The following is a 22565-nucleotide window of genomic DNA, read 5'->3' as shown; positions in this document are numbered from 1 at the left end:
TGTGTAGGTAAAGTCAATGGATTGGTGGATGAGGTAGAGAAGGCACACAGAGATATTAAGAACCAGCAAACTAAAGTGAAAGACCTAGAGGCAGAGAAAGCAGTACTGGAGGTAAGTCAAGCTAACAGAGAAAATCAAAGAATTTTTTTCTAATAATATGATTTGACAAAAGGGTCCTTATGGCATTTTTGCTAAAACAGAGAAATTCATAAAGATGTGACGTTGCAAAACTTCGACGCAGTTTTTTTTTTAACAACGTGTTTTGATGTTTGACGCATCCAGAGTTTTTATCGCTGTTTCCAACATGTGGAATTTATTTTCATTTATGAATTAATTTAATCAATATCTGAATCTCCTAATCCACTGATTTTAATAGATATAAATATTAAATAAAAACATTTAGAACTGGTTTCTTAACAAACATTATTAAATACGTCTCTATAACACCAATAGTTTTCCTATACATGCGTTTTTATAGAAGTTTTTTTTCATATTGAACCTTCATACTCTAGATAAATTTTATTTACATATTTATACCATTTTCAGAATACATCTTAGACAGGGTATATCGTAAAAAATTGCAAAGGAAAATTGTCTGCACCACTCTCAAATATACATCGCGATCGCGTCGATCACTTGTAAACATTGATTCATCGGTGCATACTGCTTAAACTGTTGTTAAATTGTTTGTACAAATGTTGAAACTAAACATACATCTTCCAAGCTTTTTTTTTTTACAAATCTAGCAAGAATGTCAAGATTATATCATCATTATTTGTATTTTCTATAAATAAAAATAGGAGAGATAACTCCAACGTCAACAATCGATGTAATACCAGATTCATTATTTTAATTGTACTTTTTCACATTTCAGCTGCATTTCATTGTAAAGGACATATTTAATAACCAAATAAAAAAACTTTTAATCGTCATCATAATTATGAATTTTTAAATAAAAAAATATTGTTCTACTTTGGGAATAAGGTTAATGTAGAAAAAGGAAAAATAAAGAAAAAAAAAAAAAAAAGAAAACTGCAAAATTGAACAGACAGAATTTTTTTTTCAAATCTCTTATCTATGGCTTTTTTTTTGGCATGAAATAATTTCGTGACGAATTGCATTTTAAAAAAAAAAGAATAAACATGTAAAGCTGTCCTTATAATCATAATTAAATAAATTAAAATTTAAAAATGTTGTTTTATCTTATATTCTTGTTGCACAAAGACACTTCAATTAGAAATTAAAACAAGCATAAAATTAATTTTTAATGTTCTTAATGTTCTAACTTTAATAGAGCTGGTCAAGCAAATCTGATGAGAGAGAGAGAGAGAGAGAGAGAGAGAGAGAGAGAGAATTTAAAAATATTTATATTGAATCTATTTAACTAATATTAAACAAATGAAATAATAAATGAAAGAATTATCATTTTTGTTCGCTAAACTATATATACATGTATAGCTATTTATTTTCAAGATCTCCAAGTTTAATATACATGTAACTCTTTGGTACTTACAATTTTTTTTATACGGAGTTCAAATGTTTTAAGCATTAAAATGATTCTTTAAGCCATGCCGAAGTTTGTCTTTCATAAAAGCTCGATCAGCATTGAATGTCTCTTAACAGATCAATTATCATGCTAAAAACTCAATCATCACTGAACTTATAATCTCAATTGTGGAATAATATATTGTTTAACCTGCCATCAAATTATGGATAAATATTATTAAATATCCTCAATAATTGTTTATTTGTTTTGGTTGATAAAAAAATCTTTATAAGTTCTGGGTCGGGTTTTATTTCTACATGTAAATGCTAACAGAAAATAAAATTCAATGCTGAAATACATGACATAAAACCGCAACAATATGCTTGCATTTTGTTTTATTTTGGCTGCAGTGCAGGGGATGGGGTTGGGGTGTCCTTATATATTTCCGTAACATGTATAGGCTTTACAAGGCTTAGCATATCCAAGATTGTTTTTGAAAGTGGGGGGGGGGGAGGCACAGAGAATTTTTTTTTAATTCCCCGAAAAAGTTGACAAGCAAAAAAAAAGGTTAATGTTGCACAAAGTCGAAAATCCTATTTCGTGGGGGGGGGGGGGGGGGGGGGGTAAACTTTTCAGTACCAATATTTATACTATGTTTTCAGATCACTAATAGTGCAGTAATTATCAATTCCTATATTACAAGTAAGGTTGGGGAAAGGCCAGCCCCCCCCCCCCCCCCCCCTCCCCCTGTTGCTATGTCCCTGGGCACAGGACCAGAATGGAATTCATACTCTTTAAAACTCACATTATGGAATAAAATTAGAAAACAACATTAGAATGACATTTCAAAGCTCAGCCAGTTCACAGACAATTGTCAGAGACAAAACAGTCATATTCAACTAACTGTATATTTAGATAAACAATTACATGTTATCTTTAACCCACCCCTGCTATACAAATAAACCGTAAATGGCATCTTTAATTTAATTCTATGGGTGTGCTTCTAAAACCCTCCGTTTCATAAAATAAAACCAGATTTTTTAATTTTAGGTATCATTATATACATGATAACAATAAATTCATAGCAATTCAGTTCCAGGCTCATGTGTTTACCATTGTGATTTTGAAATGGCAATTAAAGTACAAATATAAAATGAAGAATTTTGTTTTAAATAAAAAAGTGAATCTGCAAGTTGGAATGTCAGCATGCACCTAAAACATCTGATGTATTTATTTAAAATTTATTTTAACTCGTGTTCACAAGAATTGTTTTCTGCCATTTAGATTTTTTACCCCCCCCCCCCCCTCCTTCACCAACGCACACATAATCCTACAAATGTTAATTCTGGGTTTATCTATTGTGTAAATGATTGTTAAAGTTTCATTTGTTTGTAAAATTATCTTTTGATCGGTTAATATAAAACATTTTTACATTATATTTTCAAAAAAAAAAGCGTATATACTTACCATAATTTAAATTAACTGTCTATTGTGTATTAATTACATGTCACATGTACCAAACTTCACAATTAATCTTTCTTTATATAAAATTTAGTAAAAAATTTTCACTTCGCAGTAGCATTTAGGTAGCGTAATGTTAATTTAAAAAAAAAAACTAATTTTCACGTATATGGCCAAAGATATATCGTTTATGGGCTATCAGGCAACGTTTAAATTAAAATAATTTTCAAATGAATTCTACAGGCTTATCAAATGACTCTTGCATGGATTACCAGTAAATATTTTGTTTGAGAAAATAATTGTTTGAAAAAAAAAGAATGGATGTCGCCCGCTGTTCAGGTTTCCCCCCTGGTGTAATAGAAAAAAGAAATGTAAAACAAACACTCACTCATAATACTAAACACAACTGATGAATCCATAATGTATATAACTATTAGATAATTATTAATAATTAAAAGAGACAATTAGACAAAAATAATGTGCATGGGAAAATAAAAAATATTATACAACTATTAATCACCGTAGTAAAATTACAGAAGAAAATCATTTAACGTTCACTCTGAAAACGTTTGACGTTGTTGAAAAAAATGACGTCATTATTAACCTGTTAAAGTATATTTGATAAAAATGAAGAAAAAACCTACTTAGAGTAGACGTAGGACCGTAAAAATTCATATTTGACAACTTCTAACCTTACTCTATCAGAATCCGTGAAAAACACAAAATGCATAAAAATTGCCATAAGGACCCTTTTCACATGGACGCAATCATATAGGATTGTGACCATTGTGAAAATTTAACCTAGAGGTATTGTTTTCAGGAAATATCACTCTCATCATGTTCAGTCAAGGTCATACTTATGCAAGGTGAAAGTTCACATTTCTAAATAATTTTATATACATATACAGTGGAGCCTCATTCATCCGGACACTTTGGTTCCTAGTCAAGAAGTCCGGATATGTGAAGCGTACGGATACCTGAATCACCAGTTAAACAAGGCATTAGAACATTTAAAAATTTCGTCCCGATAGAAAATCGTCCAGACACTGAAACATCGGGATATCTGGCGTCCGGATATCTGCTGTATATTAAACTTATAATTGCCTGTTTTGTCTGTGTAAAATCCTTGTCTAGAGCTTGTTTTTCTTTCCTCTTGGGCCAATTGGGCTCAGCAGGCAAATATCCACAAAGTGCCTGTGGGTTGAGGGTTGCAGTGACCTTCAACCAACTTTCTAGATCGAAGGCCAAGGTCAGAAAACCTGTTTGCATGACATTCATTTCTTTTCTCCCCTTGGCCCTTATCTGACTCAAACTTTACTTCCAAGGTATAGGATGTGTTGGTTTTTTTTACCCAGATTTCTAGGTTAATGGTCAAGGTCATAGCTAATCACTGTAAAATTCTCCTATTCTTTAATCACAACCGTTCAGATCTACCTTTCATCTGAAGAAAAAAAATTGTTTTTGTTAAGAACTTAAGATAAAATTACAGTCTTGTATAACTTAATTTTTTCTTTTCTTCAAAAGGACATTGTCATAATAACAGACTTTACATCTTACTGAACAGAAAGTTATCCCTATAATGAAAATTCTCAGCCAAGAAGTAGTTACTGCAGTGAAAAGAGGCTGTCAGATAATGTGACAGTGTCATGAAGTTTAATTAAAGCAAAGGGTTAACGAAGATAGTAAAACAAAATAGATATTGATTTCAGATGAGGAGCCATCAGTCACTTTCATTCCTCCACTCCAGAAAAGGAGAGTGTAGGGATCCAAGGAAAAGCTCGGACATGAGTGGTAAGTTACCAAAAAAATTGTTTCTAGGATCATGTTCTAAATAATGAAAAGTTTTCTTTTGTTTATTTTTCTCTTTTTGAAAATAAACATACTTTCTATAAGCCATTTGAGTGATCACATAATAAAATTGAAAAGTTCTTAGCTCTGTTGTAAAGAAAGTCTCTAAAGTAAATTATCAAGCTTCAATCTTGGTAAAATTTCATCTGAGTCATTGTATTCTGATCTTGACATTTCAAATGACCATGACCTTAATTCCTTCCCTTATAAGTTTCTGATATTCAAAGAAATAAAATATTTTCATCAAACATGATCCACCTATTCATATTATAAATGAGAGCAGTTTACTGCTTTAAGGATATTTGTCTTTTTCTTTAATCTTGTGCCAACTTTATTTTTTTTATTTAATTTAGTTTATTTTGTCAATTTCAAGGTCACTAGCCAAAAAATTCTTGTTCAGACTTTTTAACAAAGAATTAGTTTATCATACTTTATATAAAGATTATGAATGGCCTAATTGTATGTCCTGATCTTGAACTAAGGTCATTTGACAAGGTCTAAAGGAAAACAGTATATAAATTTATTTCTGGGTTATAGCCTTGTAATGGAATATCATTGATATAATGTAGATTGCTCATGACTTGAGAAGGACACAAGATCAGAGCATGGCAGTTCTAAATATTATTTTGTAACTTTTCTGGGTTGTAAGTTTGTATTAAATAATCATTTGAAGCTCATTGCTGGTACAATGTTTGTTTATGACACAAGGTCATTCTGACAAGTTCAAGGTCAATGGCAGAAAACTTGTTAAAATTCTTTAGAGATAGATAGTTTCCCGTTGGAGATCATTAAATTCAGTATACAGTATTTTGCAAAAAAGATTACTTATGACCAGAGGATGTGTTATATTTTTTAAGAAAGGTCATTTGGACAAATTCAATTAAGGTCACAATTGAAAAAAGTCTCTGTAAAGAAATTGGGAGGTATTAAATTCTTTATCACTGTACCTCTAGATTAAAATTTACCATGTGAAGAATGGATTTTAACAGGTCACTTACATTGTAGGTGTTTTGCCCTTTGACCTTGTAGTCACACAGACCCAAGCTGTCAAGGAGGAACATCAGTCAAAGTTACCTTCTGTACAGAACATCACACGTACAGATGGAACGAACATGAAGCAACCTCTGGAACATTTACTGTTAGATGAGGAGGGGGATAATGAGGGGGATTTAGACGATGGTGGGGGTCAAGTGGAGGGGTATTTGTGTGACAGGTACAGTGGAGGGGGACAGAGGAGACACAGTTATCAGGCAGCCATTGACAATCACAACTGTCCCCCTGGGGAACAGCACTACCCTCGATGTCGCAGTGGCAGCTTCCAGGCGGCCATCGAGGGGGGTCAGAGAGAGGACCGGGAGGGGGAGGTCACCGAGAACTCAACTCAAATTTTACCTCCTAGTATGACAAAGGAGAGTGGGGAGTGTTATCAGTCTTATGTTTCTTCATATGATTACGTGGAGGGATGTTCCACATCCATGTCAAAGTCTCATGGTATCTCGTCATATTCCCAGAATTCCACCCCGTTGTGTTACTCGGTCTGTGATAGTGTACAAGGTCCCGGTATTGTGGGGTGTGGTGGTGATTTTACTGTGAATTCTAGTTACCTGACTTGTACGGATACTTCTCATAACCACTGTGATGTCATGATTAAACACTTGTGTGGAAGTGGTGGTGATAACACTGACAGACAGACAGGCAACAAATACAGAGAGGTGTGTGGCCAGGACCCTGATTTTCCTGATGGACGGATGGGGGATGAAAGCAGAGAGTTTGGGACTCAGTGGAGGGACAATGCAGATGACAGTGCAGATACACTGGAGGACACCAGTCTTAAACAGAGGTACATGTATGTCTTGTAAATCTCTTAGATTCTTTTGAAAAATGGTTCAAGTAAAGCGATTCATGTATTTACAACTTGCCGTTGTGTTCAAGTCTAAAGGATAAATAAAAATAATCAAAATTTTAAAATATAAGGTGGATGTTTGTTAATCACAAACAAAAAAAAAAAAATTGAGGACACTTGTGCAAAAAGCTCAGGTGAGCTTATCTGATCAAGAAGTGTATGACACATCATTTGTTATCTCTTAATAATCAACTTAACTCCTTCAATGATTAAAAAGAAGTCTTTCAAAACCCTGGGATTGTGTATATTGGTATATATATTGCATACTTTAGTCATCTATCATTAAATATTTTATTGTTTAACAATTTGTATTATAATAAGCACATTTCTATATTTATTTTGAATCTTTGAATTATATGTCACTCTCAGACAAAAAAATTTTAAGTTTATTAACGAAGAAAAAATTATTTTATTTTATCTTTTAGGGACATTATTTCATATATGTATTTATGTATGCTACCTTTACTTGTATCACAAGTCACTATTCATCACACCTTTTCTTGTAATTTGTAGATCTGGTGACTTAAATGACACTCCTGTAAGTACATTGTGCATGCACTAAATCAACAAAAGTTAAAGGGAAATAACTCCAAAGTGCATCTCTTGCAAAATGTAAAAATAATAAATTTTATACAGTTGCTCAGTAAATTTTCTTTACCAAAATTTGTACTCAGAGGCAGTTTTTGTAATGACATGTGGAAAGTGGAATCTATGTTGTGAAGATTCTGTATACATAATAAATATATGATTTATTCCAATAAAAATATATTTGCACTTAATTTACTAGAAATGTGAATTAATGTAAAATTGAAAGTTCTCAGTATTAAATAAGATATAATCATGTACAATTTTGCAGGTGGAAACTATTACGTTCTAAAGGTTGAATGTCCTATAGAAAATTTCCTTATTTTATTATTGCACAGTCATGAAATCTTCTGATCTGATTTATTATGAAGAAAAGTGCAACGAAACGTAATGACCCTCAATGAACTGATAAGGACATTTTATATTGAATCAAAGCTGAATTATTCAATGACATCTGTTAACTTATCTTTATTGGTAATTTTGTCTAAAACATGTATCTAGATACAAATTCATTTTTTTTTCACTTTCCATGAAATAAAATTTTTATAGGAAGAACCAGATGTTATCCAGGTAACAAGATCTGGAAGGAATAATACAGGTATGTTATAAACTTCTCTGAAACATTTCTGTGTATAAAATTCTGTCAAATTTCATTTTTATTGAAATTGGTTAATCATGAAGTGTTTACTTTTCAAATGCACATCTTGTAATTTTTATCGTTTATGTTGCTTCAGTTGACAACAAAACCTTAGCAGTGCCCTCTGCTATAAGCGTCAATCCATCAATATCAGCCTCTACCACCTTAAACTCCTCTGATGATGGAGCAGTCATAGAGCACATCAAAACAACATCTCCACCCACCATCCCTGACGTCAACAGCCAAAACAGAAGTACCGCTGACATGTCAAAGGTCAAAGAGGAAGAAATGGAGGTCTTAGGTTCAAAGGTCAAAAAGGACGAGTTGAATGAGGTCAAAGTTGGGAAGTCAAAAGGTCAAGATAAAGGAAAAGATACGACAGAAGAAGAGGAGGGGGAGAAGGATGAGGACAGCATTACTGGGACCAGTAACTTGATCAGGCAGCTAGAGAAACTGGTAGGAATCATAAAATAGGGAATTATTATCCTCTTGATTTCTAGTATGAATTTCAAAGTATACATATGAGGCACAGTCCAAAAAACAGATTATTGATTAATGTTTTCTTAAGTAAGTTAACAAATTTCTTTCATAATGACATAAATATTGATTGTTTGAGACTCAACAAACAAAATTAATTAATGCAAAGATAATATTCCAGTTCGAGAACGTACGTAATATATCTAGTACGGTAGTTATATGTACTAGTAAACTGGTATAGCGAAGATTCGGAAGAAAACGAGAAGGCACTACTTACGTTTACTAAAAATGATTGTCAATGAGAATGTTGAGGGAGGGTGTTATATGACTTAAAAGTTCTAAGTCATTGTTTGGTTGCTGATTTTAACTGCAATTAAGCCTTTTTGTCACTTAAAATCTACTACTCACAAAATGATGGCAAAAACTGTTGGAATCATAAGAACTTTACTGTTTTTAGAATCTGAGTGACAGTTCAGGATCCAGTGAGTTATCTGGAGGTGGATTCAAGTCTTCACCATATCTCAAGAAAATCCGACAGGTGAGAGAGAGGGAGAGAGAGAAAGATAGCGAGAGAGACACACACAGAAAGAGGGAGAAAGACCAACAGTGAGAGAGAGAGGGAGAGAGAGTAAAGGGAGGAAACTTCTGTATCATTAAGAGGTTGAAAGTGTTAGAAATCTAATGAATCTTGACAAATAACATCTTTATTTGTGGCATCTTTCCAAGATTAGGAAGAAAAAAAATGTGTTGCAGCAGGTAACTTATCTTTCTGATAACTATTAGTTTTTTTTTCTTTTTCTATGTAATTTTACGTAATGTACAAAAGTGTGGCATATGTTTTCAAGATATTTTTCTAAGTATAATTGTAGGATTTTCCTGATAATCATTTTCAGAATGCATGATCCAATCTTGTGTGCATTATTATGTCCTGTTCATTGATAGAGTCCAGCTCTCATTCCTAAGTTCAGTACATTGATTTTGGAATATATGGAGAATTTGAGCTGATGATTTATTGATAGTTTAACTTCATGATAGCTTGTGCTTTGTAAGATATATGGGGGTTTCGGGGAGGGGATAAAGTATGCATAAATCTCTGTCTGCATGCACTTACGTAGGACAAGTTTTTTGCATTTTCTGCACTTATAGGTACACATAACACCCACAGCAGGTAAGGCACAAATTATGGTTAAATATAATGTTCAAGGGTTAAATAATTTATATACAATTATTTTCTAGATTTTTAATATGACTGAATCACAGTACAAATGCCACTAGAATTTAACTTTCTTAACGGAAATAGCTGTAAAATATTCATTAAGGTCTTAATTTATAAGCACCTTCTTGTGAAAATGGTTAGATAAATTTGTAATTGTAAAATTTTAATTGCAGAATTGGGAAAGCATCCAGTGTTTTCCTACCTCTTTGTTTAAATGATTTGTTATTTTTTAATGACAGTGTTTTTATCTGTTGAATTTGCAAACAATTGACAAATGATAGCTTAAATGTGCCTGGGGATTTTTCCTGACAAAAAACATGACTTCTCTAAAACAAAACTCTGTAAACACACCCCCACAGTTTGGTTAATTTGTTTTAATGTATAAAAACTAAATTTAGAGATGACATATTGAAAGGAAAATTCCTACAAAAAAAAAAATGCTTTCTCTCATGATAAATATGCCTTGAGTGTGTTCACGTCTTGCTCAGTTCCAGATCCTGCATCTTTGGAGCGCCACACAAAACACATGTCAGTGCCATCTACAATTATAAAGCTCAGTACGTAGATTTGTTCTTTACCTCCAGATGTATACAGTGTTACAGGTAGAGAGATCATACTCGGTGGGCCCGCAGTGAGGGGTGATCTCTCCGTATTACAATGCTATATCAGTGAGGGGGTGATCTCTCCGTATTATTGTGGCTATATCAGTGAGTGGAGTAAAATAATCATTGGGGAAGCTTTATCTTTTTAAGTCCAGGTGGAGCTAATTTCGTGTGAAGTGTCAAAGGAGGGTCGTTCAGTGAAAAAATAGGAAGGAAGTGTTTTTCTTTCTGTGTTTCCGTTTTAATAAGGAGTTTACTACCTTGTAATGGTGTAGTGGCTGTTGCTGATCTTAAGATTTTATAACTACTTAAGTGTCAGATTATCTCCAATGTATATCTTCTCAGGTAGGATTTTTTAAGTCAGTCATGAATTTAGATTTTTGGATGGTTTTTAAAAATAATTTTGAGAGAAATTGATGGATGGGATATGATTTACTTGTTTTATTTGTGAAATTCAACTTCCTGTAGGTATCTCAATATCAGGTGTTAACTTTGTGTAATTAAGTCAGTGAGTACACATCTTAAAACTGCTAGATTTTTAAAAAATACATCAACTTACAATAATTTAATCTTAATAATTAAAAAATTTATTGCATCTATATAAATGCTATTAGAAAAATAGTTTTGGATGTTAAACTATTTGAACTCTGCATTCTATAATGTTTAAATGTCTGATTTTACAGAATTCATAATGAATCAGTATATTTATTTGAGCTGCTTCTAAGCCCTCCAGTAAATTTAACTCTACATCTGTTGTTTTGATGTTGGGTGGTGTTTTTAAAACCTACATTGATTTATTACGACTTTCTATACTCATTAATTTTCTTTTATTAATGCTCTCTCTCTCCTCTGAATGCTTAAAGGGAGTTAACTCTTTAAAACTTCAACAGTTGGAAGTCTCTTTGCCTGTTGGGTGCACTTAATGTATTTAATGGAAAGTTCAAAGCAGTTGCCAACCTCTTAATGTGAATTAGTTTAGGTTTCATTGTGTAAATATGATTTTGCACACAGCCAATTACAAATTAGTATTGATGTCACATTAAATATTGGCATTTAAAAAGAGTTTGAGGCGATGTAATTATCATGATCAGACTGAGATGAACATAGGATAGAAGTGGCAAAGCATTTTGAGGATGTCATTTCATTACGACTGCTGTCAGAAACATGCATACAGTTCAGATACAAGAGAGCACAGCAATCATTTACATGATCACTTAGTTTTGGTCATTTAATACTTGGGAGATACCTATCTCTTATCTGCACCATAGAAAATGGTTACTGATGGTCCATGACAAAAGGCTAGCCCTTTTAAATTGCTAATCACAGTTGTGGAGAATAATAACAATTTGGAAGGTTGTTTACAGGTAGGGTATATTGGCATTGTGATTTTGTTTTAAACATATGTATAGACTTGGATTTCGAAACAAATATACAGGTACATTTTCTTTTTTCTGTTCACCATGAAAGGTACTTTTATAGAACAGTATTTGGTTGAACAGGATTTGGTTGATCTTAGATTGGAGAAGAATTTATTTTAAGTGGATTTATAATGATGTAAGCAGTTTTATATTGCTAAATTTCATAATGCACTCATATGCAATCAGCTGAAGTTTTTAAAGGTAAGCTCTTAAATATAAACATTAAAAGTTTTGACTTGATTATTTCCAAACAGATTTTTAAATGAGTTCAATTAGTTCAGTCACTGGGCAATTTTTAAAATTGTAAAAGAGTTTATAGCATCATTCGGGATTACATAAATTCATAATCAGTACAATCTGACTATAGAAAGAGGTATGTCTAGTGATATTTAGAAATAAATATTTAGATGTAATACTTCTTTAGAAATAAATGAAAATATATTACATGATATATAATAGAGGAACATGAAGTGTTTGATGACAGAATCTTATCTAAGGTGATGTGTATGAATCAAACATGGCTCTAAGGATCTGGGGCGTATATTGTTTTTGTCCTGTCTGTCTGTCTGTCTACCGGATTGTTTGTTTGTCTGTCTGTTATCAACATTGACCTTTGTCAGAACTTTTGAGAGATAGGGCTTCATATTTGGTGTGCATATATATACTCCTATAATAAAGCTCTTTCAAATGACATCAAGGTCAATGACCTCGTGACCTTGACTGTGACCTATATGCTAAAAAACATTTTTCAAACTTTCACCATAATCTTTGAACCACAGGAGATAGAGACTTTATATTTGGTATGCATAGACCACTAATTGTGTTTTTTCAAATGACACCAAGGTCAAAATGACCTTGTGACCTTGACTGTGACCTACATGCTAAGAAATTTTTTTTTAACTTTTTTTCCATCAGGCGCATAATCGTGATAATATTTCACACACATATCTTGTTTTAAAATATGATGTATTGTAATTATTCTTGTACTAAATGTACATGTCTTCATTGAAAAGCAGGAAAGGGGCATAATGCCCTATTATTTTTTCTAGCTCTAAATGCAGGTGTTATAAATTTGATCTGTATAAAGAACAAATACTCTATTCATGTTACAGCTAGAGTACAAAAATTAAAATGTGCAATAGTATCAGATGAGTTCTAGTTGCTTTACAGAAACTGATCTTCAGTTGTGGTGTATGTCCTTGGAAATTTTATATAATTGCTGAAGTTGATCTGCCATCTGCATGGTTTATGCATAAATTTGTCAGATATCAGATGTCATGATTATATGACTTTATTCAACTTCAAAAAAATTTTAAACACTAAAATAGATGAGCAATTTGGGTAACTTTATTTCAATTTTAATGCTTCATACTGGTGTTTACTTTCTTAATTTTTTTGTCAGTTAGATTGAAACTACCTTTGATTAAGTACAACATTAAGTTGAGAAATGATAAGACTAATTTGTAATAAATGCTGTTTAGATGTATATTTTAGCTGGCTGGTGTGTAGAAAAGGCTTTTCTGTATTGACTTAGTAGGACATTTTTATTTGTTACTGGGGTGTTGTCATTCAGACATAATGTGAAACTGTTGACAAAGAAGGAAACTCCCCCCCCCCGGTGTATATGTATAGCTTAGGTGCACATGTCATGCTTAAAATCACCTGTTAAAGTTCAACAAAAAGTATTACTGTAAGTTGTACTTTATAAACTAATAGGGCTATATAAATTTTAAGTTAAACCAAATTTGAGTATATTTTTGCATATATTTTTGCATAATGGCAACATGTACACTGTGCTCTTTGTTAAAAATGGACCTGTATTCTCACCATATATGCATGTTACTATCCAGTCAAGACAACCTCCCGAGACATCAGAGTTATGTACCTTTGATGTAGACAGCAGTTGTGGTCCTTTGAGGTGAACAGCAGAGTTCTCCTAAGACAGAGTCAGCAGAAGCAAGAAATTAAGACTTAAAAAAATTCCAAAAGTAGAGTCCATACATGCTCACAGACATGAAACAAGTTTAAAATTTTGGGTACAGTAAGACTTGATTATAACAAAGTCAGTGGGACCAATGAAATTACTTGGAATGTTTTTAAGTTTTATATGCAAAAATGGTAATCAAATCAATTTCACTGTTAGCTTACTAGAAAAACACAGCAAATGTAAATATTTTGCTATATCCATAATTCGTTATATTCCTGTTAGGAATTTGTTAAATTAATATAGCTGGGGGTTCAAGATAACTTCACTATATCCATGAATTTGTTAATACATGTACTAAACAAGTTTTACTGTATACAAAAACTACTCCTGCAAAAGTGTTGGAAATTCTGGCAATCGATCATGTTAGTTCTCTTAAAAAGTTACATAAAAGTCTCCTGAAAAAATATTTGTCATATTTTAGATTTTATTTGCAAAAAAATATTGTTTACTTTCAGAGTTGAGGTTTCACAGGCAGATAGATTGCAGATAGTTGTAAGAAATTTTCATACATTTAAGTGTCACTATTTGGCTGATCAGAGGGGAAATACAGAAAAAATCAAGCATATTAATATTTCTTATGTGTATCCTTTGCATTGTTTGCAGTGCCTGAACAAAATAAAGTGTGAATGATTTTGCAAATGAACCTGTTTATATGAAAGAGGCTTATGCAGGTGAATGAATTATGAGCTATTAAACTTGGGTAGGTTTGATTTAATTAAGTCCTAACATGCATTTTAGTGTTGGTATTCAAAGAAGGTCTTATCACATGGAATACACTTGAAATATGAAAGCTCAAGCTCTAACTGGTCAAAAGTTATATGGTCAAGGTTAAAATTTTTAAAAAGTGGGCTAAACTTTAAACTTAAAGCCAAGGTCAAGAGTTAAAAATTTTAAACAACAAATGAAAGGTTTTGTCACAGTGAATACACATGTGAAGTCCAAAAGCCCTAGCACCAACTATTCAAAAGTTTTGGACTGCATATTTAATGTTTCAAAATTTTTGGTAAAAGTGGGTCAAGGTCAGGAGGTCAATTTCGGTTGTTCCAAAGAAAGGTCTTGTTAAAAGGAATATGAAAGTCATAGCCACACATTTAAAAGTTACGGACAAAGTTAAGTTTTGCTGACAGACAGACGAATGAAAAGGGCAAAAACTGTATTATATATAAATAACCCCCCAAGCAAGAATCCTCAATTTCAGGGGCATAAAAAGACAAACAGATGAGTGATAAATGATCCATACTTGTAAAATCTAGTGTTTGATGAAACTCATATGCAGCAAAAACTTTGAAATTAATGATGTATCATATGCAATTACAATATCATGTCTAAAATCAATACTTTGAAAAAGTCAGCTAGCTTACATTGCAGCATGTGCAAATTATCACAATGATTGATTGACATCTACCTGTTTCTTGTACTGGTAACAATCAGCAGATAAGGATTATATCTAGATTGATTTAGATTGATCTTGATTGGCTGTAGTCTTAAATTATCTTGTAGTCATTTAATTTGCTTATCATTAGGAGAATAGAATGTATACAATTTGTGATAGATAACACTCCATGCTAGGCATACGCTCTATAGAATAAATGCCAAGATACCTAGTAGTTGTCTTAATCAAGTAATATAAGAACAAACAGTCTGAAATAATTCATATATATGTCTTTAGAAAGCGATATGAAATAATAACTTGTCCCTTAAAACTCATCTTTTTTTGTCCAGGTGACCCTATTTGATGTTAGTTACTATAAACCATATACACTCATGGTGTGCTATATGACTTAAATGTTATTTATAAGATGAGATGAAAGTTAATGAAAACTCATCCATTTAATGATCCCTTCCCGCTCTTCCTAGGTGTGGCTGCTCAATGGCCATGCGTGCGAAGTATAGGACAAAATTAATATTAAAGGTCTCCACCAGCAAGTGATGATGTCTCCATAAGAGTGAGAAAATTTATAAGAGGGAATTGAACAGACAAACAAACACACCCCCACTCCCCCTAAAAAGAGGTTCTGGACACTAGTGCTGACAGAGCTATTATTAAACATGAACTGTATTTTCAGATGTCATGTCAATATCAGACTGTAAATGCTGCACTGATGGTTATGTCATTCAATTCATATCTAAGTGCATGATGAATTTAATTTTATTTTTATTTTGCCATAGAAAACGGAAAGGTTTAAAACTGCATGCAGATCTCCAGTATTGATGGCAATTACATGTAAAGTACTACAGGAGTTATATAACATTTTTTCTCAACCTTTATATTTTTTTCATGTAGAAATTTAGAATATTGAGAATACAATTAACACATTTGACACAATGTTTTCATGTTTTCTGCAAGTGTCCAATATATCTAGACTGAGTTGGTGTGTGATAAATTATTTCGATGGTTTAAAAAATATTGTTGTTGGCTGTGCACACAAGTATAGAGAATAATGGCAACCAGGAAAAGGTTTTTGTTTCGTTACTCGGGAAAGTTTAGATACCCAGATAGTCAACTTGTACAGGTATAAATTATGTCACAATTTTGTAACTTATGTAAACTATGTACATCAAGTTTTTTTTTTATCTTTTAACTGTTACCAATATGTCATGTACAAACCTGTGGGTGGTGGTAGTTCAAAATTTTTTGACAATTCTGAAAATGGATTGATTTTGGAATGGTCTTTGTATTTAATAGCAATTTAAGAATTTCTGGATAATTATATCATGATTATGCTTCAAAAGATCAAGTTTTTTTAGGTTGCCTTTTTTGGTCCTGTGAATTTCTGAAAAATCAAAAATACTATGTTTTTATTTAATAGTTGACAGTGCATTAGATGGAAAATAAACTCTTGAGTCTCTAGCTATCTCTGTGTGGTAGTGTTCTATTATACACTGCATCCATTCCTACAAGCCTGGACTAGTGGGTTAACCTTTTAGCTCAATATTGGTAGAACAGAGGTTTGGCAAGCCAAAGGCCCTGGGTTTAATCCCCAGCAGATGCATACAAATGTATTCAATGCTACAATAAGAGGAACATATGTTGATATATACTGAAATCATGTCTTAGAGATCTAGAAATAAAACAAAACCTTGTGCATATATAGGTTGTTACAAACCTTACACAATCTTTTATCATGGAAGATTAAAATACTCGAGATCTGTAGATAAATCTTAAATCTTTTTATGTTTGATAAAATGATCTATATTTGAGCACAATAATATCTAGGATAAATTTTCCAGGGAAACCTTGCCAAGCGTCGGGAGCAGATGAAGTTCCTGAGAATGCCAGATCTGAATGAGATGCAGGAATCAGGACAACCGATGACCAACGGGGACGGGGGGACCGACAGTCAGGTGATGCCCAGTATACCAGAGACACTACTGCAGGACCTGGGGGTGGACCAGGACAAAACAGAACGTGAGGAGAGGTGGGTAGGGGTGTTATGATAGGGGGGACCAACAGTCAGGTGATGCCCAGTATGCCCGAGACGCTACTGCAGGACCTGGGGGTGGACCAGGATAAAACAGAACAGGTTGAGAGGTGGGTAAAGGTGGTATGATGGGGGGGACCAACAGTCAGGTTATGCCCAGCATACCAGAGACACCACTGCAGGACCTGGGGGTCGACCAGGACAAAACAGAACAGGAGGAGAGGTGGGTAGGGGTCTTATAAGGGGGATATTGGTGAGGGGGGGTCTCTTAAAAAAAAAGATCAGGAGGAAAGGTGGGCGGGGATCACAGTAGGGGGAGGGGTAAACTAGGATGAAACAGAACAGAAAGAGAGGTGGGTGGGGGTATTATGATGGGAGGTATAGGGGAGGGGGAGACCAGGACAAAACAGAAAAGGAGGAGAGGTGGGAGGGATAGAACGGGACAAAACAAAGCAAGAAGAGAGGTTGGTGGGGGTCTTACAATAGGGGGAGAGGGAGGGTTGAGGGGGTAAACCAGGAAAAAATGGAGCAAGGTCAGAGAGGTGGGTGGGTTTTATATGTGTGGCGGCCAGACGGATTTGATCGCTGGTGGCCAGATAGCCCAGTTGGTAGAGCACCTGACTGAAGTTTCTGGGGGCCCAGGTTCACATCCTAGTCTTGTCCGCTGTATTTTCTCCTCTCCCGTTACATTTGGTGACGTGGCATGCCCTGGAACTGACAGCCTGGGTTGGGGTCTGTGGGGGGGGGCCAAAGACCTTTAAGGAGGGAGGAATATGGCTAGTCAGCTGGGTGTGTTGGCTGGTGGCCAGATAGCTCGGTAGGTAGAGCACCTGACCAGAGTTTCAGGGGGCCCGGGTTCGAATCCTGGTCTGGTCCACTGCATTTTCTCCTCTCCCGTTACATATAAAGGAGGGGGAGGTAAGTATCCTCCATATCCTGCTTTAGATAGTATTATTCAATGACCAGGATATACCTGAACAAGAAGAGAGGTGGGGTCTTTGTGTGGGGGAACATCAAGTTAGCATCCCAGACAAAGTCAAACAGGAAGGATAGGTGGCTTAACAGCACAGAAAACTGATAATGCAACAGTCCTTATGTTAAACCATGACAAAACAGCAGTTTTTCAGGGCATTTACCAAGTCAGTACATATGCACATGTACAAGGTTCATAGGGTATAAAAGCTTCTTGAATAAGTAGAGTGTGAGGGGGTATTGTGTTGGGATAATATTTTGTACATAGATAGTTATATACATAATTGTTAAGGTTCTACCACCTCAGTACATCGTATTTGAGTCTGAGAAGCAATAAGTAATCCCAAAGAATCCTCTTACGTGAAATCTGTATCAGAGCCGTGACAAAAGTAAAGGGGATTAGATAACATGCAGGACATGCATTCTATACAAAAAAATCAAGGTCACATTTAGGACACCTGTTTTATGTTAATTTTATATTTTTTTTTTGTAGTCATTGAATTGTCGATTCAGATACTGGTTAAAATCAGTGTATCCTATAAATTGCTTTTGTTACAGTTTAATAATAACAGGTGATTTTTTTATTGATTAAAACTGATCGAGATATATATCTGAATGTCAACAATTTAAAATATTAGGAAGAAAAAAAAAAGTGTTATCAGTTTTACCATGCAAAGCTGTATGGGGGCTTTACTATCAGGCTGATTGAATATTGAACCTTCGTAATGCATACACGTAGGCATATATAGGTGTTAAAGATAGCAGATAGTCTTCTAGATACTTCCTTATGATCAAGGACATTTATTCACCAAACTGTACAATGGAAGAATTGATTGGTACTTAGGTAATCTTTTAGAACAAAGAAGAAAAAAAAAACACAAAATGCAATGAAGCTATAGTTAAGAGTTCTTGGTGACTTAGTGCACGTGCAGAAATCAGTTGAGTACTTAGAAGAATGGTCGGCGTTTCCATGGAGGAATTTCGTAAAATCGTGGACGAGATTTATCAGGAGTTGAATGTGTTTAACGGAGAGGACTTAAGGTGCAGTGTCGTTTTGTTGTTGTCAAATTTTTTACTTTGTGTTTTTAATGAATGTGTATCGGGCAGGTAATGATTAATGTGTGTTCAGATGTTTGCCATAGCAGGGTTACATAATCAGTTATAAATTAGTATTTCACCTTACTTATGAATATTGCTTATTAAAATGCCTTACTTTGAAATGACCTTGACAACCAAAATGCTCAACAGATTGAACCTCCTCTACCTATTTCTGTGTATTTTTAAAAATTCATTGTGAATATGAATAAAAGAACAACTTCCCATTTCATTTTGTTTGAACATTTCAACTTTCTTTTAAGTAATACATGTATTTGCCTTGACCCCAGAAAAAATAAGTAAATGCCAAATGTCATTTCACAGATAGCTTTATTAGTAAAGAAAAGTTTTTAGCTCACCTGAGCCGAAGGCTCAAGTGAGCTTTTCTGATCAAAATTTGTCCGTTGTCTGTCGTCGTCGTCGTCGTAAACTTTTCACATTTTCATCTTCTTCTCAAGAACCACTGGGCCAATATATCAACCAAACTTGGCACAAAGTATCCTTGGGTGAAGGGGAATCAAGTTTGTTCAAATGAAGGGCCACGCCCCCTTCCAAGGGGAGATAATTATGAATTTGTGAAAAATTTATGGCATTTTTAAAAAATCTTCTTCTCATGAACCACTGGGTCAGGATAGATGAAACTCATGTGGAATCATCCTCAGGTAGTGTAGATTCAAGTTTGTTCAAATCATGACCCCCGGGGCTAGGGTGGGGCCAAAATGGCCGACCCAAGTTTTACATAGGAATATATAGGAAAAATCTTTAAAAATCTTCTTCTCAAGAACCACTAGGAAAGGAAAGATGAAACTCATGTGGAATCATCCTCAGGTAGTGTAGATTCAAGTTTGTTCAAATCATGACCCCTGAGGCAAGGGTGGGGCCAAAATGGCCGACCCAAGTTTTACATAGGAATATATAGGAAAAATCTTTAAAAATCTTCTCCAGTACCACTGGGCCAGGAAAGATGAAACTCATGTGGAATCATCCTCAGGTAGTGTGGATTCAAGTTTGTTCAAATCATGACCCCCGGGGCTAGGGTGGGGCAAAAATGGTTGACCCAAGTTTTACATAGGAATATATAGGAAAAATCTTTAAAAATCTTTTTCTCCAGAACCATTGGGCCAGGAAAGATGAAACTCATGTGGAATTATCCTCAGGTAGTGTGGATTCAAGTTTGTTCAAATCATGACCCCCGGGGCTAGGGTGGGGCAAAAATGGCCGACCCAAGTTTTACATAGGAATATATAAGAAAAATCTTTAAAAATCTTCTTCTCAAGAACCACTGGGCCAGGAGAGATGAAACTCATGTGGAATCATCCTCAGGTAGTGTAGATTCAAGTTTGTTCAAATAATGACCCCCGGGGCTAGGGTGGGGCCAAAATGGCCGACCCAAGTTTTACATAGGGAAACCTTTTAAAATCTTCTTTTCAAGTACTTCAAAGCTATGATTTGTGATATTTATATGGGATCATCCTCAGGTAGTGTAGATTCTAGTTTGTTCAAATGATGAATGCCTGGAGGGGGGTGGTGGAGTAAATTCAAGCCTGATGTGCTCAGATGAGCGCTGTGGCCCCTGGGCCTCTTGTTTCAAAATCAACTGTTGCTTGACCGATACACAATTCCCTTAATTTACCCTACATGCCTTGATTTCAAATTCAGATCAGAATGAAATTGATCTTTAATTTGTAAAGATATATGAAGCTGATTTGGTATTTCAATCCGTTGTCTGTCATTTCAGTATCAAATGGCTTTTACATGTACATATTAAGCTTTACCCATAAAAATCTTGAGTCTGGTCTCAAGATCGTTGTAGTTAAGTTAGGAATGAAACACTTTGTCTGAATTAATGCTACTGTTAGATATCATTCTCAAGCATCTAGGCCAGCTATATCATTAAAGATTAAACCCCTTCATAGAAACCTTTACACCTTCATAAGCTTAATACCTGGTGCCTGAATTCCAGTTGATATAAATTCTTAAATTTGGAGAAATATTGTTATTTCTTTTGCTTACTTGAGGTGATCAGAAAAATTCCTCATGCCTTTATGATGTAAGATTTGGTGGCATATAATTTTTGGTGTGTCTGTCAGCCTTTCTCATAGCTCTCCATCATTGTTCAAGAAAACTTTAGAGCTGCTAAACAAAGGAATCAGTCTATTTCATAAAGGCATCTTTTAATAATTTTTTTACTAATCAAAGACTGTTGAGAAAACAATCAAATTCCTCTGCTACAAGAACAGATTGATGTGTAATTAGGCCCTACAAAGCATTAAAAAATGCATACCTGGGTGTGTGTTATAGAAAAGATTATACATCAAAACACACTCTTCATTAATGCATCTGAAGTTGCTTTCATGAGTATTTTTGGTTTCGGTTAATTGCATGTCTTTGAGTAAGCTATTTAGTGTTTCTGAAGAGTTGTCACCCTTTTTAATGCATTCACATGAGAATACCTGAATGCAGTCTGTACCCCACCTATGATTTACAGAGCTGACAAATAGCTTTCTAATTACTTATAGTTGCATTAAATCAGAAAAGGGGGATTTATTTTTGCCTGCACAAGAAAAAATGATAAGAAATTGCCTTTTTGAAGGCTGTCATATGAAGACTTTCACTTACTTGCATGATGTGCAACTGAACACATGACATAGAAAAAAAAAATGGCAGATTCATTTTATCGGGTTGTTCTAAAATTATTTGGGAGAACTATAAGGTAAAGTTTTCATATTATTTTTTTTTTTATCTCTAGACACTTTTTTTTTAATATGAAAAGGATTTTTTAGATTGACTGTTTTTTTTTTAAAATTTTAAACAACTCTAAATTTTGTTGTATATCCTATGTACAATTTATAAAAATGTTAGTTTTGAATTGCCATGTTTATAATCTTATAATACATGAATGCCATATTGAAAGACTTCATTGTTGTAAAAATATTAAAGAGGAAGCTTTTAATTAACAGGAAGTAATCTTCATTATCTTTATGCTAATATATTTGATATTCTTTCTTTGCAGTCCTGATCAGTTGTCAGAACAAGAAATTGAAGTAAGTCTTAGGAAGAATTTAATTCTATAATTAGCACTTAATTTTCCTTATGTAGTTAAAATTCAGTACCGGTATTTCAAACACCAATGAATATCACAAACCCAATAGATATATATGCCTTATTAATTTGGAAGCCCAAATCCCACATTCTTTAAGTATTTTACACGTCTGGGTATTTCAAACCTCCAGATCTCTTCAAGTTTTTTTTCTCAGTCACATTGAGTTTGAGATAACATGGTTTGACTGTATTTTAATGTGACATGTCCTTCTTTATCTCGCAGCATTGAAGAGTTTAATGAATGCATTCTTTAATATTTTCTTGAGACCTAGCTACAAAAATATTTGACTCATGAAAATGCTTTGAACAAGTTAATTAGATTACAAAATCTAGTCATATGTGATTTTTATTAAA

The 22565-nt window shown here is 33.9% G+C and overlaps 1 protein-coding gene across 1 annotated transcript in view; it reads left to right on the top strand.

The window, feature by feature from the left end:
• Positions 1-22565, top strand: part of LOC134228506 (inositol 1,4,5-triphosphate receptor associated 2-like) — a 58885-nt gene that overhangs the window by 23972 nt on the left and 12348 nt on the right. Inside the window, exons 19-27 of the mRNA XM_062710158.1 lie at positions 8-111; positions 4657-4738; positions 5801-6635; positions 7212-7236; positions 7833-7881; positions 8018-8376; positions 8855-8935; positions 16852-17039; positions 22123-22153. Of these exons, the coding sequence (XP_062566142.1) occupies positions 8-111; positions 4657-4738; positions 5801-6635; positions 7212-7236; positions 7833-7881; positions 8018-8376; positions 8855-8935; positions 16852-17039; positions 22123-22153 (1754 nt within the window). The remainder of the gene's footprint in view (positions 1-7; positions 112-4656; positions 4739-5800; positions 6636-7211; positions 7237-7832; positions 7882-8017; positions 8377-8854; positions 8936-16851; positions 17040-22122; positions 22154-22565) is intronic.

Source organism: Saccostrea cucullata, unplaced genomic scaffold (assembly GCF_032062105.1).
Source record: "Saccostrea cucullata isolate Sc308-1 unplaced genomic scaffold, CSIRO_AGI_Scuc_v1 ctg76, whole genome shotgun sequence".
NCBI classification, from domain to species: domain Eukaryota; kingdom Metazoa; phylum Mollusca; class Bivalvia; order Ostreida; family Ostreidae; genus Saccostrea; species Saccostrea cuccullata.
This window is presented reverse-complemented; position numbering and strand designations above follow the sequence as displayed.